The sequence below is a fragment of the Psammomys obesus genome, unplaced genomic scaffold, assembly GCF_907164565.1.
Source record: "Psammomys obesus unplaced genomic scaffold, mPsaObe1.curated_primary_1811, whole genome shotgun sequence".
NCBI lineage: Eukaryota > Metazoa > Chordata > Mammalia > Rodentia > Muridae > Psammomys > Psammomys obesus.
In genome coordinates, this window is record NW_026592890.1 from 3960784 (window position 1) to 3985937 (window position 25154).

General features: G+C 38.8%; 2 protein-coding genes across 4 annotated transcripts in view; one reads left to right on the top strand and one right to left on the bottom strand.

The window, feature by feature from the left end:
• Tfb1m (transcription factor B1, mitochondrial) overlaps positions 1-25154 on the bottom strand; it is a 39877-nt gene that overhangs the window by 3390 nt on the left and 11333 nt on the right. For 2 of the 3 annotated variants that reach the window (XM_055615994.1, XM_055615996.1), the window contains exons 3-6: positions 23678-23789; positions 22080-22231; positions 14521-14640; positions 475-602 (exon numbers count right to left, since the gene is read on the bottom strand). In XM_055615994.1, the coding sequence (XP_055471969.1) occupies positions 475-602; positions 14521-14640; positions 22080-22231; positions 23678-23789 (512 nt within the window). The remainder of the gene's footprint in view (positions 1-474; positions 603-14520; positions 14641-22079; positions 22232-23677; positions 23790-25154) is intronic. The other variant, XM_055615995.1, reaches the window with a different exon arrangement.
• On the top strand, positions 10997-11656 carry Cldn20 (claudin 20). The gene has a single exon (XM_055615997.1). It carries the CDS (start codon positions 10997-10999, stop codon positions 11654-11656), a length of 660 nt encoding a protein of 219 aa, XP_055471972.1.

Genomic DNA, 25154 nt, shown 5'->3' on the forward strand with positions numbered 1-25154 from the left:
GAATCTAACTAAACATTTAAAAATCTACTAGATAAGAAGTAATTGGTGTGGCTGCTGCAGGGCTCTGGCTCAGTCTTATTTTGGGGAAGGCCTGTGTGGAGCACTAAGACTGACAGAATAAGCCCCCCACTAAGTGACTGCAGCATGACAGTATAATGACGTTATAGCTGCTAAGAAGTTATACTTGCTTTCTACTTCTCAAGTATGTCCTTAAAAGGACAGAGACAGCAACTCGGTGCAAAGAGAACATGATAAAAATGGTCCTGATGTAGAAGCCAGGACCTTCCCACCAGTTAAGTCTTGTGGGTTTTAGGTCATATTTAGGATGAAAGCCAGCCAGACCTGTATATGGCACCTAAGGTAAACTCAGGGCATTTCCTCAGTGGTGGTGACATACTGCTCACCACAGTGTCCAAACTAGGAGCCAGAGTCATCCAGCCTTTTCAGAGTTAGACAGTCAAAAAGGGTTCTTACCCGAGCCCCCGGTGGCAGTATTTCCTTCGGAACTGAAACACATTCTGTACAACTTTTTCCACAAGTTTGAATGGCTGCTTGATCTTGGGCTCTATCAAGGGCGTAAAGTGCACCACTCCTACATCGACCTTCATTGAGAACAAACATAATCACCATCTGGCAAAATGTGATTGAACTTTTTTTTTTCTAGTCTTAAGGATCAAATCCAAGGCTTCCTGCATGCTTGGCAAGCACTGCAACACCAAGCTATGTCCCCTGTCTTAAACAATTCATCTTTGAAAATCACAGCAGTTCTCATGAACATTTCAGTGCCTCTGTTTTCTCTGGACACACAAGAAGCTAAGTTTTAGATGGCTACAGAAATTCCAGCTGGCTGCAGCTATCCATAATGGTGTCCACTAGACCTGTGCCCATTGGTCACTTTATTTTAAAATGTAGAATTATGATGGGCTTTAAAAGCCTATCTGGGTAACTGTTAAGGCCAGTAAGCAGGTAGGAGTTGGCAGTGGGCGTTTTAGCTTTTGGAAGAGCAAAATAAGCTACACTAGCAGTGCTGACTGTAGGGCAGGGATCCCCAAGGACCAATTAGTCCTGACCTCCCCAGAAACAGACGATTAGGACATCAGCTATTTTGGGTACAGATGCTGACTACTTAGCTGGACTGAATTCATTTGCAGAATCCATACAGGCCTAGAACCTTCAGAAGCAACTTTACATGCACCAGGAGGCAAAGGCAGGACTGATATGGAAGAAAATCTTAAACATTGTCAAACAGTGACATTTTAAAGCTGCTACCAGTTGTTGAGATGGTTTAATTATCAGAAAACTAGCTTTCCAAGCATATGAGGTAAAAGAGTAATTCTCCAGCCTTTTTCCAAAAATGGATTCATTATGAATGAATCATTGAGAATCACTGTAACACAGGAAAAATGCAAACTAAAGGCAGGGAGTATTGGGTTCAAAACAGCCCTGCTGGGCACTCTAGCTGAATAAAGCACTGGGTCTGGAGAAAGCAGACCAATTTAGATGCATGGGCAGTGCTGCTGCTTTTCAAAAGAAAGTCTTGCTTCCAGCCCCATTCAGGTGATCATCATCTTCCTCAGGATGGTTTGTTTTCCAATGTTTTTATGGCTACATAGCTCCTTTTACAATAGCCAGCAACAAGCATGGATAGGAGGGCACTGGTTTGTTTTTAAGCATGAGGAGAAATAAGAGGTTAAGCTGTGAGACCTGGAAGAGCAAAGGGAAGATAAGCTCAGCCTCAGGTGAAGAGGCTCCCTGGGGACTGCAGCGGCATTTCCACAGCCTGGCACGCCTTGCCAGCCAGCTCAGACCTTCCTCTCCATGAACACTACTGTTGCTAAAGGCTCAACTCCCTGCCGCTATACCAACTGGATGTAACTGGCAGTAGATATCTGAGCACAGGGACAGTGTGGGTAACAGAAAAGAAGGTTCTAAACAAGAGTGAAACTGTCCATTGGAGGGTCTTTCTATACCAAAGGACTCCTAAATATCCACCAAACTTCAGACCTCTTCGGTAAAGAGTATTATTGTGAACAGTATCATGGTTATGAAAGTAAAGTACAACATTAAACGTCCTTAATAACTTTCCCTTCCCCTCCTCCCTCCTTAATGACCTTTAATAACTTTTCAACTGTGTCTTTAAGTTGCTTTATCAATTCCTCTAGTTAACATATACTTTCTCTTAGACCTTTTGTAAAAAACACAGTGAGGTGTCCTGCAGTTACAGAAGATAGTAAAGAGGGAGTTGTGGAGATAGGCTCAGGGTTGTAGAATGCAGGTACTGCTATAGGTAGAGAAGAAAAGATGGTTCACTCAGGGTACTCCTCTGGGTAAGGAGAAGCAGCCAAGATTTAACACAATGACTAAATGTCAAAGAACCATCTGCCTTTCCACAAACTCTGACATGCCAGTCTTTACCATCCATCATGATTCTCAATGTCTGGCAAGGTCCTAGTGCATCTTTTATACTTTACTCTGTGCTGTCATTCTGTGACTGCTTGCACCCAACAACAGGTGCACTCACTAGCATTCCTGCCTTGTCTGTTTCTGCCACTTTCTTCAGCCATCGCCAATGTTTTTCACCCAGTTCTCACAAATACACAAACAACTCTAAGTTTTTTGCAGTCTCTCAGTGTGCATATTCAACAAAACAGTGGTCTCAAGCCACCTTTCAGAAACAAATCAAAACCCAAACAACAAAACAGCATGAGAAAAAATTTAGCTTCCATCCAACCTCGAACTATGAAACAGTGTTAAAAACTATATAAGGTCCTAATACTGCTAAGATCAAAGGTACAGGTTCAGGGAATGATGTACCAATCTCCCTGCATGAAGCTGCCACTCACAATGGTATTTTCGATATTATAAATAGGCTTCATTCTTATTGCTTAATCTTATTCTTTTGTGATATAGTTAGTGCTTGTAAATATAGGAAACTCCTAATGTTTGCTTCATTTAAATAGCTTTAAAATGCTACAGAACTATAACAGCATCCTATACAGGCTAGCAGACCTCTAGAATTTGAATACTATTCTGGTAACCAGTTAAATTGGCACTGTATCATAGCTGAAAGAAAATTCCCATTCACAAACGTAATACTAAATGTCAGGACTCTAAAACTCACAGGCAGAGAGCTCAGTCAGCAGTTGTCCTGCTGTGGGGAGGACAACTTCTGTTTACCTTCTCTGCTCATTCCTGTAAAAGCATTTCTTGAAATTACTGAGTGGAGGAGGCCATATTCTCTAAAAACCACACAGGAAGGGTGGCTGGTAACTATGGTAACAGATACAAAGTGTTTTTTTTTTTTTAAACTAATAATTAACACTTATTTAACAACCATTACTTTTTTCTCTTTAATTTTGAAATGACTGAGTTAGAATAAAACAAATCAGAAAAAGAAAGCTCGATACACTTAAAATACTCTAGCTTTAATGTGGTTCACAGGTATTACAGCTGGGTAGGATTATTGATTGCTTCCCTCTCTGGGAAGCTTACATAGTACCTTCTATAAAAGCCTCAGGGAGGAGGCTTTCAAGTCAGAGCTGGCTTGGGTCCTCTATGCCTTGTGTCTGAAGTGCACAGCATCTTTAGCAATAGGGACTTAACTTTTGACTTCTGAGAAGCAGCCAAGGGCAACAGTAAGAGTCTATATTGTTTTGGGAGTCTCCTGAACTCCCTTTGAAAGGGAGTTTATCATGCCCAATACCGAGGTTTTTGTTAGATGGTCTATAGCTCTTGGGGGGATTAAGTGGGTAATTTCATTTAAACTATATATTAATGGACCAGCAGGGCATGATAACCCCTAGGATGCAATAGCAGCACTAATATGTTGTTGATAACCAACAGCTCTCTAATTGGACCCAAGTCCTGCTCAACAGGAAGGAAATCACGCCTGCTACAGAAACCTAGCCAACAACTCAGGGCCAGTGTCAGCCTGGATGTCAGAGCAGTACCTACTACCACTAACTTCACTAAAATAGCGTAATTTTTAACTGCATTCTAAATACTCTTATACCCACAGTAAGTGCAGCTTTTACCCCTCATCAAAGAAACTTCCCTTTGCAACAGAGACCATTACGAAAACCAAAACCAAAACCAAAAAAACCCACAACTGGTCAAAACGTAAAGAACAAGTGATCTTGGGGTTCCCAGCGTCGGTGGATAATCTGCAACACAAGTCCTGCATGTAAAGCTCAGGGACATCTCAGGAGAGAGGGTAGAAAGATTTTAAGAGCCAGAGGACCAGGAAATCTGCTGTGAGATTATGTCTCTTAGAAATGACAGGGGATCCTTACCCAAGATCGCAATAATATGCCTGCTGGAACAAGGCCTGAAGAAATATACCTCCAATAGATATGTTAACATGGAAGGAGAAAATCTGATGGCACCCCACCAATATACAAAAAATTAAAGAATGCTGAGAGCAGGAGAAATAGTCTTCCCTAGGGATGAGCCTTCTAATTGGTTTTCCAATAGCCGATTAGCCCTGAAATCATATACAAAAACTAAATGGTTTGAGCAGATTGTATTTATATATATAGGTGCATTTGTATGCACACAAAACAATAGAGAGAGAACAAGAGAGGAAAGTGTAGAGGAGGAATTGAAGGAAAGGAAAAGGAATAACGGTGTAATTTTAAATAAAAGAGAAAAAGGGCCCCTTGTGGGGAGCTGATGAAGTCCTGAGTATGTATAGTTGACCTGAGCACAGCCATGTCAAGGACCCCAATGCATAAGGCTCACAGAAATGGCAAAGCCTTCTTGTGGGTCATGCTTAATGGAATAGTAAAGCCCTTTTCAGGTCTAAGTACGAATGTTATCAATGACTGACCTTTAGCTAAAATCGGTGTGCACAGAAACTATAATCAACTACGGCTTCCTCCTCCCACAGGACTTCAACCTGAAACTGCTCCTCTACAAGAGACCTCCTAGTGAGATTAGCTAACCCTGCCTCCTCTTATGTAATAAGCCTGCCTCGTTATTAATGTTACTACAGACTGGAAGCTAAGATGTACTTGTTTTTTTTTAATAGACTGATGACTATACTGTATATTCAATCAGATTTGTCACCTTATGAAGAACATCCCTTTCCTTGAATCTATTTCCTGCAAAGTACACCTGCTGCCATTTACGTAGTTGGATTTTGTTTCTTCCATTATAGCAGCCTCCTAGAGATGACTTATTTAAATGCAGCTTCCAAGCCATAGCCAAGGTACTCTGTCCTCCACAAACTGCACCATAAATGAACTTTCTGATAACTTCTATGGCCGTGGTAGTGGCTTTCATAGTCTTTATTGATATCCCTCATCCTCTGGGACCCTCAGGTTTCCTCTCCTAGATCGGACTCCCTGTCATTCTCTGGTGCTGTTACTGGTTATTAGGATCGGGTGATGAGCAAACAGACTTTGATATGCTACTGGGACCACAGAGGTATGTTTATAAAGTACTTAGATGAAGCAGAAAGGAGACACCACTGCTGTTAGGATAGTCACTAATTGACACATTAAAAGAACCTCACAAAAGTTTTTCTTAGATAAATGAAAATGGATGGAAATATTCTGCCCCAAATGGATTTTGCATGAGCGGTAAGTGGAGGTTGAGAGGTGAGGCGGCAGTACAGACACAAAGATACACTCTCTCTGCACTAGTGGGGGGTGGGGGGTGGTGGAGTGTCTGTGGCTTCAGAGGCTGCAGTCCTGGACCTAGTTTCCATTCCTGCAACTTAGTCCTTTATAACCACAGTTAAGTCACTGAGCAATAACTTGGATTTCTTATCAGCAAAATATAGATTTTTTTTAACCTTACAGGTTGTCTAGAAACTAAATGTTATAGTGCCTTAACCAGTACACAGCTTCAGCAGTAGAGTTCATAAAGGGTGGATATTTCTAAAGATGCTGAACCAAAGACTTTCAAAATTACTTGAGAAATTCTAGTCTTGTTTAGGAATGATTAAATTTATTTTTGACCATTCAAAAGCAATTTATAGCTTAGCTAATATTTTATACATTGAAAAGCAGTGATGAAATTTTCTCCTAATATTTTATTAGGCCCCACTACAAACCAGGATCAAGCTTGGCTCAAGAGCCCTGGTGTGATCACGTGGACAGAGGCCTTCCCCATGTCAGGGCTACACTGCCACATTGCTGAGACACAGCAAAGTTGGACAGGTTTTAAGCTAGTTAAAAAACCAAAACAGTTTGCTGAATGAATGTATGCTGTGTACAGAAATAATGACATTTAGGATTTGAGGCTTGCCAAGAGGAGGAAGTGCTGACTTACATACATAGAAGAGTATATTTGGGGAAGGTAGGGGACAGTTTTGCATATCTATAAATCCAGTCCTGTCAGGTCAGCAGATGGAAGCACAACTTCAAAGGTCACGGGGAAGGCCTTAAGCTAACGTGGCATAAGATTTATTTAGAACAGAGTCTCTGGACTTCAAGACTTCTCTTCAATATCCACATTGGAAGCTGATAATGTTTCATTACATTTCCAAATATGCTCCTGGAACTTAAGCTTCATTCAGCAGGCTTTCATAACCCAGAGGAAGTAAGTCCATCTCTCATCTGCTAACTAAAAAAAAAGTGTCTGCATTTTAACAGGCCTGTAAGAAGTCAAGCAAACTGCTGAAAGGAGCCGCCAGGCTGCTTCTGAAGCTACAGTAATAACAGTTGTTACCTCTCATGCCTATAAGTAAACTATACCCCAGCCACCATTTGCATATCTTTATTAAAGGGCATTGCAGCTTAAACAAATCCAGACATTAGATTTCTAACCGAGAAAAACAGTATTGCTAAATGCCAAAGTCGGAAGAGTATGCTGAAACAACAAAACACTAGGAAAATCCCAAACATTTGGAACACATTTTATAATTAACTATTTTTAAAGAAAATACTAACATGTCTGACATGTCTTAGCATCTGGTTTGTGCTTTTTCTTGTTTTTTTTTTTTTTTTTTTTGTTTTGTTTTGTCCTATTCTGGTTTGTATTATTATTATTATTATTATTATTATTAGTAGTAGTAGTAGTAGTAGTAGTAGTAGTAGTAGTAGTAGTATTGGTTTTTCTGAGACAGGGTTTCATTGTGTAGCCCTGCTGTCCCAGAACTCTTTCTACAGACTAGGCTGGCCTCGAACTCAGAGATCTGCCTGCCTCTTGAATGCTGGAATTAAAGGCTTGTGCCACCAATGCATGGCTTAGTTTTAAATCTTATTTATTACTTTTTGTGGATGCCTGTTTGTATTCTAATGAGAAAGAGAGAAAGAAAGGGTGTAGACTTGGGTGCGTAGGGATGTGGGAATGATCTGGGAGGGGAGCCATAACTGGAATATACTGTATGAAAAAAAAAAAAACACAACTATTAAAAATGTTGTAAAATTTAAAAATATAATCAAAAGGTTACTTTTTTGTCCAGTGGCCATGCAATTTATAAGTTATAAAATTATTAAGAAAAAAAGATAACCTAAAAGGGCTGAAATGCATCTGTCTAAACGTTCTTGGCCAAAGCTGTTTTCTGCCATGCTTCATTACATCATTTCGTACAATTTCTTCTTTTTCTCTAGAGCCTAACTTACAGTTACCTGCAAGACTCTTTTTCAGGGGACAGAAAAAGATTTGAGGTAGAACAAACATACCTGTAGGTTTTTGGATCACATTCTAGTGAAAAGCTGTTGCTGCACTTTCTTTTATTAAATAAAAATTTTAAAGAAAAAATTCTTCTGAGTGGTTTTTAAAAGTTAACAATTCTTGGAGTCTTAGTTTCACAGACAAGAGCAACTGAATAAAAGATTAAAGTGATAGTCTTAACTATCATGTGCAAAGCACAATCCAGTTAAAAATATTTCAGATGGCATTCTTTAACTGAGGGATATAAAAATTGTATCTTCCAACACAGACAAAAATTCAAAACTAAATTATAACTCTGTGACTAAACCATAATATTAAAAGAAAAGAGAGCCTTTTTGTGAGCACCCAAATAATCCCTCCTCTGTACACAGCAACACAAAAGCATTTTCAGCTTTCAGGTTTCAACAAATCCTGTTATAACAGCAACTCCCTCCCTTCCCCGCCTCTCTTTTCTTAATTCTCCCACAGCTCAAAAAATGAGAGAGAGAGAACCTGGTATTTATCTTCTGGCACCATCAGCAGTTTTCTCCTCTCATCTCTAAGTAGCTCTTTATTTATTATTTTCACGTCAACTTGTCGGCACTTCACCGGCACTGTTCAGATTCTCAGAACTGGCTTTCTCCCTGCGGATTGTCCGCACCAGACACTGAAGACACCTGGAGTCGACTCAGAGTGCACTTAAGGCTGTGAGGGCTACCGGCAAAAGGTATGGAATGCTTCTAGATAATTCCAGCAGCTAAGTACAGAACTTTGGCATTGCTTCATTTACATAGTTTAAACTCAAATTTAAATAGTTCATTGAATCTGTTTAAAAATATTTTTGGTATGATTGAATCTCTTCTGGAAAACTGGCTTTGAATTTAGAAAAAAACAATCTACAGACTTTATTTTGGCAAGCAGTTCATAAACTAGAAACTTTTAGGCTGTTCTCCATGTGATGTGTTTGGGAAATGTGTTCTCCGTAAATATTCAAGTTCCCACCTGTGGCCCCTCCCTTTCACATTTCCTTATTGCTGCTGTTACAGTTGCTGAACTAAGTGGGCCTTGATTCTCCTCCAGACAGAAATTTGAGGGAGCATGCTATCACACCTGTGGCTGAAAAGGAGAGCCCCTAGTGCAACAGAGAATGCCAGTGCATTTGTACAAAGTGACCTTCACTTGAGAGAACAGGGTTTTTTTTTGCATAATTCTCTATGCACAAGAAGGATGTGAAGTCATCTTGTGTAACAAGCAGTGTTGTGCTAACTAGATGCAATGTCTTAGTATTTACTTGCTTTTTGACTGTCTGCTGCCCGGACTATTTAATTATGACAACTGACTGCAGCTCTACATGACACCAAAATTTAGAAAATGTATTGTCTGATGGAAAGGAAAGGGCTATAATGGAAAACAGATACAGACTGATCAACAAATAAGTTATCCTGTCAAACCTTAGGCAGTGCTGACAGCGATCGCAACGGCTGGAAACGGAGACAGCCTGTCAGCCTGGCCCTGGCAGGCACAAGAGCTGTTAGAAAAGTGTGCACGTGTGCTTGCCCTCCCCAGGCCTTTCACTTCTCTTCTGCTTTGGGTAGAGCTGGGAAATCTGGAAAACAAATGAAGCAAACTGCCCGCCAGCAGATTAAGTCCTAAGATCACTACGTTTGTACACAGGCCGACTCAAGAGTGTAAATTTCCAGGGAAACCCTTCCCTAAAATTGGGGGACCAACAAAACAGAACTCAATTCAGGCAGAATACGAGATGATGTCTTAGAGACTCAATTACTGACATGGCAGGTTTGTACTTCCCACAGGCCCAGATTAGTTTCACTTCAAGTATTTAGTGGAAGCCATTCTTCAGTCTCTATGTGAGAAGGAAAGCCAAAGCATTTGTCCTGCTGGTACCCTACACAGGCCTTAGCTCTCCTAGAGAGGACAGGCATAAAGAAGACAGATGTTCTGTCTCTGATGTAGCACTACAGTGGGAAACACAAAGTGACAGGAAGGACATAGAGGATGAAAGGAGGTGGGAGGAGACAAAGAGCTACACTTGGCAGCCCTGCAGAAGACCATGGCAGACAAAATAATCACACCCAAGATTACAGCTGAGGTTTCCTTCAGCTCTAGGATTCTAAGAAAATTAAGTTAGTCCAAGGAAGGAAGAAAAAAGAAAAACCAAAATGTCCCGTTTTCCAGAAGGATACTTAAGTCCAGAGAAATGACAAGAAACCAAGAACCACCTACAAGCCATTTGGTTTGAAGAGGCCGACAGTGCCCATTTGTGCATTAAGCTTGCATAGGAATCATTCATAACAGTCACTGCAGTGCATCATTAATTATTTCAGAAAGAAAAAAACTGCCAATATTGTAACATTATAGAGACAATCATATTTATCGCAAAGAAAGCAGTAAATGCTATCAGATGAAGTGCATAATGGTGGAACAGGAATATGAAGATGGAAATTAACAAGTAGTTTTTGTTTCTGTTAAGCCAGCTACAAAGTAAAAAAAAGGGATAGTGGTATTATTTTTACCTACAGCCAACCATATGGCTGTTTCCTGCATGGACTTTCAAGATTTTCTGTCATTGCTTCTAAATCATTCAGGGGAGTCAGTTTTGCAGTTCTGAACACTCCCCTTTGCTTATAACTGGGAAGCATTCTGGTTCCAAGGAGAAAGGATCTTATATTTTCATAAGCTAGTTCCAGGGACATGAAGCTGAACAAATGTTAATCTAGGTAAGGATTGTGCAGAACTCTAAAGTCCTTCTATTTTCTTTTCTCCTTCAAACAATATACTCAGTCATAAGCCTCATACATGGTGTGTGCTGAATAAAGCTTTAATTCAAACTTAACTCTTAACTCTTCTAATATTATTATTTGGAGGAGGTAGATTTGAGGCTTTTTATTGTTTAAAATTATAAAGAATTCTGTATCAGATACTACAGCTACAATTTGAAGTGTCTAAACTGCCATACAAGTTGGCGCCTCCACTTCACAGACGTTTTCAGCATGCTTAGGGTCTTACCTGGATAACTTTACCTATGCTACAAATCAAACACTGCTCGTGATAATCACTCAGAAGAATGCCATTTTCCAAGCCCACTATGAACTTTTTTCTGAGACCGCAGCACCCTCATCTGCTCTGTGTGCCTGTGTGTGTATATGCATGCAGCATGGTAAAAAGAGTGCTATTCAGGAGTGTTCTGGCTGTGTGAAACCTTTTTGTTTTCTTATTCTTCCTCCTCCTCCAATCCTGATTTTGCTTCTTTCCATAGCTTTTGTTATTTGGTTTTCAACTGCACAGAACTAGCTGCCGATCTGAACACATACCACAATCAACCATTGGGATTGTCTAGGAGAACAGAAGTAAGAAGTAAGAACAGAGTAACATCATGGCCTCAGCAGGCCTCCAGCTCCTTGCTTTCATCCTGGCCTTGACTGGAGTCTCTGGAGTACTCACTGCCACTCTGCTGCCAAACTGGAAGGTTAATGCAGACATGGGCTCCAACATTGTAACTGCTATTGTACAGGTGCATGGGCTGTGGATGGACTGCACGTGGTACAGCACTGGGATGTTCAGCTGCACTCTGAAATACTCCATTCTGTCACTCCCCATCCACGTGCAGACGGCCAGGGCCACCATGGTCCTGTCCTGTGTTCTGTCTGCTTTGGGGATTTGTACTTCTATAGTAGGAATGAAATGCACTCACTTAGGAGGGGACATACACACCAAGAGTCAAATTTCCTTTGCTGGAGGAGTCTGCTTCATCACTGCAGGGATCTCTGGTTTAATCCCAACAGTGTGGTACACCAAGGAGATCATAGTAAACTTTCTAGATCTGACTGTTCCAGAAAGCAACAAATACGAACCTGGAGGAGCCGTCTATATTGGGTTCATTTCGGCAATGCTACTACTTATCTCTGGTATTATTTTCTGCATTTCTTATATAAAAAGGAACCCAGAACCATGGATCTATCCTCCCAAACAGAAATATACCTCTACCTGGCAGCCAAAGAACAGGTTAGCACACAACCTAAAGGATTACGTGTAAAGGGCTGTGCAATGAATATGCAGTGAGGCTTCTGGGAGACTGCTGAAACTTCATTAGAATGAAGAAAAGAAACCACACTTATGCTTAACTTCTTGTACAAAGAGTACAAAATATTTAAAAAAAATATGAGGTACTTTAAAATGCCAACAAACTACCACATACAATTATACGTCTTCAATTTCTTTATTTTCCCATTATTGTATTCATATTTTATTTAAAAATATGTAATAGAGAGTCTGACTATATTAATAAAGCAATGGGTGACACCATTAATTTACTTTTAAAGATAACTTTTTGATATATCTTTTAGATTAGTTTTTTCTTAATTACAAAGTTCAAAAATATTCTTGATCAACACCATCACCAAGGGATGATAATCAAGAGTACCGTCTATTTTTGTCCTCTGGTAGGCGATGTCTGAGTAACCTGCTTCTGTTTTAAAGCCACGGATGTGGAGGAGACCCCAGAAACAGAGGAAATGAACTCACACAGGCATTGCCCAAGCCATCTGCCCTAAGTCCCAACTTCCATCCTAATTTTTCATATGTTCTAGATAATATCTGCAAACTAAGATTAGATAGAATTAATGAACTGGTAGATGCTACAGTAGCAGCACAAAAAAGCCAAATATAAACACAAACTAAAATATGGTACTTTTTTAGTACAAGTCAGGTACCAAGAGCCCTGAGAGCTTTAAATTAGCCCAGGACGGCCCTCTATTCTGCACTTAGAACAACAGTTAAGTGCATTTCTCCAATTATTTAGATTTACCCCATCTCAATGAATCTCACATTTATTATTATTTGACTAAGTTACTTTTTTTTTCTTTTGAGACTTCGTGTTTTTTTTTTTTGGGGGGGGGCGGAAGGTCTTATAGATATGTTCTACGATGCTCAGCTTAGTTACTTGTAAGTCATACTTTTTTCCTCAAATTTAACAAAAGCACTATTCTCTTATAAATGAGCATCTTCAGCTAATTAACAGAAGTAAAATAAGTTTTAAAGTATAAAGAATGTTTTTAAAACATGCATATAAATTATGACATGTAATTCAAAGATTCTAACAAAAATTTGGACTTTTCATAGGTGCAAAGAAACACTGTAGTTCTTCCTGTAATCTATTTATTTGCTAATTTATGCTTACTAATTGTTCGTAATTCAGCTGCTGAAAGAAAAAAGATTGCACACTAATAACTTAAGTGAGAAGAGTGTTTATATGAGTAATTTTCACTTGTGTATACAGAAAAGAGAAAAATACGTTAATACATCTTCATGCTCTATAACGGTTATGTTAGAATAGGACAGCAAAAATAAAAAGGTGCTACTTCATAAAAGAACAAAGGGGACCATTTCACTAGAAGTTTTAATGATTACTTAAAATATAGTTCCTTGTTGGTAGTCAAATACTTCCTAGAGAAACAAAACTTTATCTTAAGATTCCCAATAAAGATCTATAAGCAAATAGTGTGACTGGCCTGCTTTGATCCCCGTACTGTTTACTCATTTTACTTAATGGATCAGGATTTAGATAGTCTGTGTGGCCCAGAATACTATGTAAAATGTCATTTAATATAGTCAAGGTGATACTTTATTTACCTCAGATACTTTCTTCTTAAAAAGAAGACACAGGAATGTCTGAAAACTCAAGCAGCAGCTGCTTTATACCAAATAAAGGTCACTTCTTTATGGACTGGAAATACTGACAGGGAAGTGAGCCATTGGCACAGCAGAGTGAAGACTGAAGGAAATGCTATACAGGAAGTATTCAAGGCACAGGCAGCTTTTCCTTCTCTCCCCTGGTTTTCAATGGGGTGAGGTTAGCATACAAGGCACATGTAACAGTGCCTGAAGACATTCTGGGTTGTCACAACTGAGACAATGGTTCTGGAATCCAGTGGGAAGTGGTCAGGAATGCTGTGAACAATGCACAGGGCGAGCCTTGCAGCAAAAGACTGTCTGGTTCATTATCAGTAGTTGAGTTTTAACAAATTATGGTTTAACTTATTAACACTATAAAAGCCAAAATATTTTTTAAAATCATGCTTAACTTTAACTTAATGACCACTTATGCATGTATGTGCACATATACACATAGATACATGCACACAAATGCACAGCTGTGATCTGGACATAATTTATGCCCCATGTTCTGTGTACTGGATACTTGTCCCAGTTGGTGCTGATGTTGCAGGCTTTATATTCTTTAATAACCTATCAAATAGTGAATTTTGCTAAAATACACACCAGATTAAAAATGTTGCCAAAAATATTTACAATAAATAAATGTCTAGTTTGGTTCAATCTCTCTCAGAAACCACAAAAATATTTCACTTACTTTCTTAAGGACTGTTGACCATGTACCTTAACTTGCATTAATAGGACACTTTAAGAGTAGAAGGCAGTGATGATAGTGATGGTGACTGCTGCTACCATATAAACCTTGACATCTTATCACCTGATTGAAGGGAAGAGAACAGCTGCAGTAAGAGCTCTTTAAGTAAGAAACTGTTGTGGGGCTGGTGGGATGGCTCAGTGGGTAAAGGCCCAAGCATGGCCACCACTTAAAGGTGAAAAAAGAACCCACTCCACAAAGTTGTCCTTTGACCTCCACATTCACACTATGAGATGTAGGTCCTCACAAGCGTGTGTGTGTGTGTGTGTGTAAAGATAAGACAGACACACACACACACAACTAAAACCAAAAGATGTGATTTTTTTTGCAGTTCTTATTCAAGAGAAGTAAAAGAAAAACAGTTATGATATAATCTGCACATTAACTTTTAGATCTTAGAGATCATTTTCTATGAAGTATCTTCAGTGAAGAAATTCACACTCATATACTAACATAAAGAAGCAAATACTTACCTCTGGTTTGGGAACAAAAGCTTTTCCTGGAATTGTAAAGAGGTGTTTAACATTGCAGAGGTGCTGGGCCATAATGGAAAGACGACTACGCTGTTTGCTTCCTGTAGTGGCTACAAGTCTCTACAAAAGACCAAAAGTTAAGCAAATAGTTAATCCCATCTGAGTAGACAGAAAGGAGCCAAAATTTTTAATGACAAATTATATTTTACACACACACACACACACACACTTCCATGCTATCTGACATAAAACATGTGGACTTAGGAAACAAACATTATTATTAGCCAAGACATACTGTAGAAGTATCAATTTTATCAGGTGTAATGTACTAAAAAAAAAAAAAAAAATCACAGGCAAGCTACTAGTGACTGTCAGAGACTTTCAAGCCACTATTATTTTCTATAACAGAAAGTCATATATCATGTATAAAGCACTGAAAAAAGTCACATAGGCAAACTACTAGTGTCGGAGATTTCCAAGCCACTATTATATTCTATAATAGAAAGTCATGTGCAAAGCAACTAGTCAATGAACATTTTATGAAGAAATTAGCAAATAACAAAGAACTATAAAGATAATTTAAAGGCATTTCCTTAAATATAACAAAACCTTGAATATTCAAGAGCCTTTGAAATACAGGCTGTTCTTGACAAAATAATTTATGCAAAAAATTAGGTCTTTTTCTTTTAAACCAAATACTTATTTTAAAATGAACTAAAGTATATAACAAATTGATAAATAAATGCAATTTGCATCAAAATCTCAACCAGATTTCTAAAGAGAACTTCAATTTCTATGTATATGTAAAATTAAACTTCAGATAAAAATTATATAGTATTAAGAATGTCCAAGACACTCCTGACTAATACTAACAATGCTCATGGGAGACTCACCTTACCTGATATCATAGATACGGCACTACTGCTACAAACATGAACAGCCCACTAGGGCAAAAGTCTTAGACACAGACCCAAGCACATGTGGCTATCTGATACATGAGAGATGTGAATCTCTAAACAAAAGATAAGGACAGACTATTCATTAAGTGGTATAGGTGTAATTAAGCACTTATAAGAGGAAAAAGAAGGCCCCCAACTTTGTACCAAAACAAAAGACAAACTGTAAAGGAATTAATAATGAATGAAAATAAAATTTAAGTCTTTTGAAAGTAGTATATATGACTTCAAAGTGGAAAAAAATGTTTTAAAGATGCAAGAGCAGAAGCTACAAAAGATGTATATATTTTTCTGTTAAAATTATTGTGTCCAATCAAAACACTATCAAGATATTTCATAGCTTAAGAATGTATTTAGAGGGTCAAAGCATTAGTATTCACAATACAAATGAGATGCCTACATACTAGGCATTAATAACCATAAGATAAGCAACTATAAGATTGATAAGGAAAATCACAGCAGAACAAATAAATGAGTTATAACAATTAACTATGTTGCACTTATAACAAAGAAGAGATGTACAAATTAAAACCACAACAATCCATAATTTCACACTCAAAAGGTATATTAAAAAGAACTAGTCAAGAATGTAAAGTATTAGAAGCTACAGAGATTCTATGCACAACAGTGAAACAGAAAGGGCAGAAATTGATATATAAGCATGTTAGACAATAATTTGGCAATAAAAGCTGAAGTTTCACAGCATATATACTTAACACAAGAATATATACATTATCCCCAAAGTGAAACAGTATAATTCCACTAACATGTGAATGGCTAATAATTTTGCCAAAGGAATATGAAGTAACCATTAAAATGAGTACCAGGGATTACTGGCACAGGTTACACCTCCCAATAGAATATAGATCATAAAGTGGCAAAAGCAAGCATGGTCTGTTGGTGTTTACATAAAAACCTTAGGATTTCTGTGTGTGCCTACATATACACCTACAATGCGTAGGAATGACAACTACTACTTTAGCATGGTTCAAAATGTAGGGCTCCAAACATATATATATATAATTTGACTTTCTGGGTAGAAAATCTTTTAAAAACGGGCAAGACTGAGATTATTCATCTTTCTAAAATGGATCATGTTTCTGTGTGCTTGGGCTTTAAGAACATTTCCAAACTCTCCTTGGCTTAGGACCAAGATCACAAATACTGGTAATATGTTGAAAAGTCTGAAGTCAGGCACATGGGAGGACATCATCAGCCATTTTAAAGCAGTTGCTGTTAGATTTTCTTACTTCATCGACATACAACAACTAATGGGGGTGTTCTAATCCATAATCTAGATGGGAGGTGTCCTAATCCATGATCTAGATCTCTTCAATCTCCATAGCAAATATGCCAGGTTGTGGAGATGAAAATACAAGCCTTAGACTTTAATCAGAATACAGCAGCACACAGAACTGCTAATCCATTGAGCAAAAAACTCAAGTAAACATCCAGGAAGCCTGAGAAGATTTTACACTAAAAGCTACCCTGAGACTTTAATGGCCTATTAACCATTAAATATGTATTACATTTTTTTTTTTTTTTTGTTAAATACAGCATAGGTAAGGCTAGAAACACAAAAATCAATCAAAGGATGATTTTTTTCATTAATTTATTTGTTCATTTTACATCCTTATCACAAACCCATTCCCTGTTTTCCTCCCAGTGCCATCCTCCCACCTACTTTTCCCTTCCCCCTCCCCCATACCAACCCACCCTGGCAAATCAACTGGCATTAGGACTAAGTGCCTCCTCTTTCACTGAGGCAAGACAAGGCAGCCCTGCTAAGGATACGGGATCCAGAGGGAAGCAACAGAGTCCAAGTAAGACACAAACCCCACTCTAATTGTTAGGGGACCCACTTGAGGACCAAGTATCCCATCAACTTCATATATGTAGGGGCCTAGCACCAGTCTGTGCATGTTCTTTGGTTGGTGGTTCAGTCTCTATGAGCCCCCATGGGTCCACGTCAGTTGGCTATGTAGGTCTTCTTGTGGTGTCCTTAACCTCTCTAGCTCCCTCAATCCTTCCCCTAACTCTTCCACAAGACTTTGTGAGTCCCACCCTAATGTTTGGCTGTGGGTCTTTGCCTTTGTTTCCATTATCTGCTAGCTGAAGCCTCTCAGAAGACAGTTATGTTAGGTTCCTGTCTACAAACATAGCAGAGTCTCATTGATACTGTCAAGGGCTGTATCTCTCCCAAGCGGTGGGTCTCAAGTTGGGCCATTCATTGGTTGGCCTTTCCCTCATTCTCCATCTTTTATCCACATCTTGTAGGCAGGAGAAATTTTGAGTGGATGGTTTTGGGGGTGGGTTGGTGTGCCCCTCCCTCCACTGAAGCCTTGCCTGGCTACAGGATGTGGCCCCTTCAGTCTTGGTATACCCCACTGCTAGGATATCCTTAGTCATCAGGCAAATGCAAATAAGGACTCTGAGTTTCCATCTTACACCTGTCAGAATGGCTAAGGCCAAAAACTCAAGTGACAGCACATGTTGGTAAAGACGTGGAACAAAGGGAACACTTCTCCATTGTTGGTGGAAGTGCAAACTTGTACAAGCCCTTTGGAAATCAATCTGGCAGTTTCTCAGAAAACTGGGAATAGTTCTACCTCAAAACACAGCTATACCACTCCTGGGCATATATCCAAAATATGCTTCACCAAACTACAAGGACATTTGCTCAACTATGTTCATAGAAGCTGTATTTGTAATAGCCAGAAACTGGAACAACCAAGATTTCCCTCAACTGAAGAATATATAAAGAAACTTTGATATATTTACACAATGAAATACTACTTAGCTTTTATAAACAAAGACATCATGAAAATTTCAGGCAAATGACGGAACCAGAAAATATCCATCCACAGTGAAGTAACCCAGCCCCAAAGACACACATGTACTCACTCATAAGTGGATATAAATCATATAGTATAAGAAAACCAAGCTACAACCCACAGACCCAAAGAAGGTAAGTAACAAGGAGGGCTCAAGGGAGGAGGCTTGAATTGTATACCAAGAAGGGGAAATATTAGACATTGGAAGTGGAGGAAGAGAGGGAACTGGGTGAGAGAGGGGGTGGAGTAGAAGGGGACGGGAAATTAGATTTAAGGAGAGCAGGAATGGGTGCAAGTGGACCAGCAAAAAGAAGGGAAATTGGGGTTGAGGCATCTATGGCAGAAGCTGAACACCTAGGATGGTGGAGGCTCAATTGATTTTTAACAATAAAAGACCAGGACACCAAATGAGTTAATTTTTCAGTAAAAGGAAACCACTAATCCTTAAGTTTTAAAAATCACTCTAAGGATTTAAAAACAAGGCATGAAAGAAGTCCCAAGGACAGTATTTACTTTAGTCTGTTTCTGTTATTCATCTAAAAAAAAAAAAAAAACTGTAAGTATGAAAATTATACTTGTACTTGAAAAGCTATACAGTTTCCAACAAGAGACATTCTAATGAACATTATGATGATAATAGAGGGGTGACATAAAAGAGGGATGAGTAAGACCAGCTAAAGTCTCCTGGAAATGGTAGAAGACAGAGAGGTTGATGTTGGACCAGCTTTAAAAACTGATAGGTCTAGCCAAATGGAGAACTTGAATCTCATGACTACTGAAAACAGGGAAACTGTTTAAGTTCACGTACTCTACAACCCGTGGAAGACAATAAAGCCCTCTAAGCCAGTTAACTATACAGAGAGGTTAGATGCGACGTGTTAAGCGCTCAACTACTACCACACAGTCTGACTCATTTTCTGAGCTGTGAGGCCTTTTACATGGCCGCACCTAGGCCAAATCCTTCCATTTAGGTCCTACAGTCCGAGAGAGAGGAGTAAGAGGAGGACGCTTATTTGTTTCTGTTTTATAGTTCACAACGAAGTTGAGGTTAAAAAGTACATTCTGTGACTGAAGTACAGACGACTACACTCATGACTATGTTTCCAAGTAAACAGTATACATTAGACAATACCCCTACCCCATCTTCCCTCGAAACTTTCACCAACAAAAATAAGAAAGTCAAAAGTTACCCATAGTTCTAATGCATTCCATAAATTATAGACTTGATATGAACTCAATATTCATGCAAAAGTCCAACTAAAATAAACCTTTGTTGAAGAAAAATAATTGCCTATGGTGAAGTCAAAACACTATCATTAAAAACCACAGCTGCCAGCTGAGTCACTGAAAATATGACTCCAGTACTTCAGCCTCTGCTCCTCTGCTCTTTCCTCAAAGAATTAAGAGCTCAATGTTTTGAATTTTTATGGTGTAGTTCAAGTACAGAAATATCAAGTGACCCACTAGCAGAGGAAAACAAATCCACCAATATGGTGTAATTACAACTAGCGCTCTAACCACTAAGCTGCGTCCTCTCCTTCCAAGTATTATCTTTTACTGCTTCACCTCTGTACTTGATACCTTACCCATTTACCAGTAATTCAGTCTTAAACTTTCCTAAACTTGTGTAACTATTTCTTCAATACATGTAAACATAACAGTTGTTTGGTCAAATTCATCTGTCTTAACTGATCTGATCTGAGGGTCTTCCTGAGAACTTCCCCCTCTGTCCCACACAGCCTGCTGCTGCTGGGACATCTCATCATTTCCCCAGCGCCTGTAATCAGAGCAGTGCCTATGTGGGTGTTTGCAGGGAGCAACTCGTAAGAGACCAGTTGACGGGCAGATGGTAATAAATGGGCTGCGATTTATGTGCCAACAACAGTAAAACATAACTTACTTTTACTGTACACAAAAATCAATCCCAAGTAGATTATGAATAGAAAAGTGAACAGAAAGAAACCTTCATGATCTCAAGACATTAAAAATGATTTCTCAAGTAAGATATGAAACACCAAAAGTAAAAAATGGAGAATGTCGGGGGTTGGAGAGATGGCTTAGCAGTAACGAGCACTGGCTGCTCTTCCAGAAGACCCTGTTCAATTCCCAGCACCCACATGACAGCCCACAACTGTCTGTAACTCCTGTTCCAGGGTATCCAACACCCTCACACAGATGAACATGCAGGTGAAACACCATGTACATAAAATAAAAAATCAGTAAATTAAAAAAAATGGAGACTGTCTGATCTTCAAGGAGACCAGAAGAAGGATGGAGAATGAGAGGGTAATGGGGCATGTCTGTGTATAAACAGAATCAAAATCCATTATATATGTGTGTGAAAGTGTCATTAACAAAGCCCATTATTTTGTATAATTAATGTACAGTAGTAAAAAAAAAAAAAAATAAAAGTCTGATTCTCAAAAGACCCTGTAAAAACACAATGATAATATGAGCATAGAGATAGGTAATCTGCAGTACATTGCACTAATAAGGAACTAGTACAGAGAATGTTAGTAACTTCAAACCAGCAAACAGAAGATAATCCAACAGAAAGATCAGCCAGGGCAAGCAGTTCAATGCAAAATACTCAAGTGACCCAAAGATACTATGGTACTCCACGTCTTCCAAATTCAGCAAAGACAAAATATAGTACAACACATCATACCTCTAGATAATAAAAGTGTAACTCTAGTAATAACTGGAACTGGCAAGAACATGGAGCAAAATGAACTCATGTACATACTGGGCAGAAATATAAAGACCTGATGACTTCAGAAAATAGGTTAGCATTACCTAACAAGAATGAAGCTTGCGTTTCCACTTCTTCTGGGCACATATCCAAAGTTTGCCCTTGAGTCTAAGGATTCTCGTAACAGTTATGTTCATAATATTAAAGAACTGAAATGAATCTTGGGTCCTCAACTATGAGACTGCACAGATTACAATAGTGAAAGAGTGGGCAGGATATAGAGCTATGTAAATAAATTATAACTATGAGCATATGTGTGTATCTACTAAGTTGTTTACAATGTACACACACATTGTATGATTGCTTTTAAATAAAGCTTAAGAGTATACAAACCTGAAGTATATGACATGAGTGGATACAAATCTATGTAGCAAGACTATGGAAGGGAACAATCCAAAACTGAGTCCTTATTACCTTGGTATTAGGGAGCAGAGGGATATGCAATTAGAGTGAGGTGAGGTTATGGGATGCAGATCTTCTTACGCTGCGCCTTTCTGTTGAATCTTGAGAGCTGACCTTGTTCACCCTGGAGGTTCACTTTGTAAACTTAGAATACTTAGGCCATGGGATACAGGCTGAGCAGGCACCACAGAGAGGGGTGTGTGTGTTGGGGTGAAGATCAAGTAACATTCTATGTATTGGATAATGAGATTCTCTTTCAATATCAAATTTATCTTGTCTTTTAAGTATCACCCTGAAGACTGCAGAGGATCAGTTTTAAGATGGCCAACATCATGCACGTTTCATTTTTCCTGGACTTTATCTATGGCAGTGTAGGCCTTGTGCTGACCACACTGCCTTCCTTGGCTGACAAGTATAACTCATAGTTTCCAATGGGAGATTCTAGTAGGCATATCTGTTATCTTCATTACGTCTTAACTTTTCAATGAGTTTTTGTTGGTTTTTCTGTCTGTAATGGAAAAGTATTAGCTAGAAAACACATTGGTAAATATAAAGTAGTATTTTGTTTGGGAATTTGATCAGACAATGAAATGTCCAGAAAAAGAAAAGACTTACTTCAGCCACCTCCTTTTGAAATGTTAACGTCATCTTAGTTCTCCCATAAACAAAAGGTCCATCTTTAAGAGAAACATTTTCAAGCCACTTGATAATCAGAGGAGTTGAAACACTAAAAGGCAGATTTCCAATAATATGTACATTTGGAGGATCTGTTTGGTAGGGATAGGAAGACAATTTGGAATGAGTACAAGATTATATTCTGAATATGATCTTAATTTAGTATAAAATATATTAGATATTATGAGAATCAAATGAAGGCATATGGAAAGATACAACTTAGTATTTTTCATTTCTCTTAAAATGCATTTTTTCACAGTTAGCTTTGTATTTATTGAGGAAAAAGTTCTAAGAAAGTTTACCAAATGAGGTGTTTTGAAGAAAAAGGTATTTTCTTTAAACATATGAGTTAAAGTACCCATGGGTTGTCAGGTCATCAGATGCCCAGGAGGGGACACAAGCTGGGCCTAAGATTTGAATGTCTGAAATATTTACATGGAAAATAAAACCACAGGGATCGAATAATCTATGCAAATCCTTACATGAGAAGATGCCAAAAAAGAAAATCTCAGAATAAAACAAGAAATGAGTTAAAAAATAGAATAAAACAAAAAACTACAAACAAAACACCAAACCTCCAAAGCACTGGCAAAAAAAAAAGAAAAAGAGTACGTTCCTAAGCGCCAAGGAGAATGGTGGAGCTGATAATGGGAAGATGGTGCACAGCATCTTGAAGGCGATAGACGACAACCAAAGGGACGGCCCAGACAAGCGACTGTGACCCTAACAGGGCCAGGCCAGTGACAGAACTGCAGGCTCTGTGCCGAGAGCTCAGTTTGAAGGCGGAGACTATAAACACAAGCTACTCTGAAGGAGCCTGACCCAGGGGAGGCCCAAGATACAGGAGTGGCTTATTCTGAGAGTTTCTGTTAGCGATCCATATGCCCTACATTATTTGATTTCCTAGGAGCTGGACATTGCAGGTATCCAGTAAATGTCTGTCCTTGAAGTAAGAGTGCCTTGGCTGGTCAGAGTCACTATGAAGGCAAAGAACAAGGAGATAAAGGTCTGTGGGTGGCCTGGTTTGCAACATAGTAACAATACTTTGTATAGCATCATAAAAATATAAAGTTTGTTTGCATGGAAACTAAAACTTGAAGATATGAGACAAGGAAACTAAAATTAGGGAAAGCTAAACCAGGTATGGTAGTGCACACCTGCAATTCCAGCACTTGAGAGGTTAAGGCACAAGGGTTTTTAAGTTCAAGATCAGCCTAGGCCACGTGAGGAGTCCTGGGTCACCCTTGGCTACAGTGTGAGAGCCTGTCTTAAAAAAATAAAAATAAAAAAATAAAAAAAACTAACATTTGGAAGAAGGAAAGCATAAAAAAATTACAATGCACATTATTTAACTCTGTTCAGATAATTTTAATAGAAATACATAAAAGCAAGCACTTTATTATAATAGATATGCAACAGCTGAAACAATTATTTGTGATATGAATGATGAAAACCAAAATACACACACACACACAACAAACAAACAAACAAAAACCCAAACAGCAAACAACCCCTCTTCCCAAATCAAAGGCACTTACCGTCTTCCCACTGTCTCCGAACCCTGTCTGGAAAAGCCTTTTCTATTTTATATGTCAGCACATCTCCATGAACAATTCTCAGCTTTCCAGGTGCTGCATCAGAAAGCATCTGCTTTACAAAAGGTTAATAAAATGAGCTCATAAACTTCAGAGCAGCAAAACTAAAAATCTTAACCCTACATAGCACTTAATTGGTGGGAAAAGCTAAACACTACGTGTAATCACTGATAACTGACATGAAACAATGGCCAATGAAAAATGAACCCATTGTGTTTCTGTTTAACACAAAGAGGGGTTAGGTACAGTAATAGAGAACGGTGATAGTTTAGGATTTAACAAATAGCATATTAGTCTAATTTAGACAGTCAGAATGACCTGTGTTGCTGCATGCAACTTACCATAACTTTCAACTTCTAGAAGAAACCTTTTACTGAAATATTGAAGGCTCAGAGTAAAGTAGATGAAGATGAGCTAATTCAACTAAGCCTGTATACATTAAATTTACAAAAAAGATTCCGAATACAACCAAAACTTTTAATGTAATTTTTGAGTAAATCCAAACTAAGTAGAAAGTCCCTTGCCGGGCCATGCAGCACATGGCATTTTGAGACATATACCTTGACCCTGGCATCCTTATTTTCCTGAATCACAATTGCTGTCAAGCTAAGAATAATCCCACATGTTTTCACAGCAGTTACCTCTCAGCCTATTTGTATTTCTGGTCATATTTTTTTTTTTCCCCTTCAATCCTTCTTAGCATAAAACACAACAATAAGAACTTAGGACTTTGCTCAGTGGTAGAATACTTGTCAGCATATGCAAATCTGTGTGTTCCACCCCAGCCCCACAAAACCAAATTAAACAACAACAAATCTCTTCTTTGTACTTGAGCTTTTTCTCCTTAGCATCAATTCTTAGCATCACCTTCTAAAAGCTGGCCTTTGCCTTAAATGAGCCCCAGGATTGTGCCAAACTGCTTATGAAGTCCTTCTGCATCCAATACAAAACTGTCTCCTTGGTATCCTTGGTAAAATAAAAGCCACACAGTCTCTCCACTTACCATGCTTAAAAAGCAGGATCAATACAGTGAGAAGCACTGCTGCAGAAACAGACTTCCCATACTGTCTTAGTTTAGCTGCTCAGAGTATCTAGTTCAAACTCAGGTGCTGAGATTTGAGGGATAGCATAGGGCTACATAGGGATGATCAACAATTCACGGAGAATTGTATCTATTTGTTCTTCCTTCATGTCATTAAAGCTGCTGTCCCCCTAACACTCCTTTTTTTCCATTTCAAACAACCGATAGGAAGACTGAAAGAGGCCTCTCACAGAACCCCAAGGGCAGACCCTGAAGCAAGGCCCACAACTTGTTGACTGATCTCCCTGCTGTGTTTACCCTGTGTCACAGAGGAGACCCAAGGAGGCGGGCTACCAATTGATTGTTTCTGCCCTGCTCACACTGTGCCTTGCCTATAGT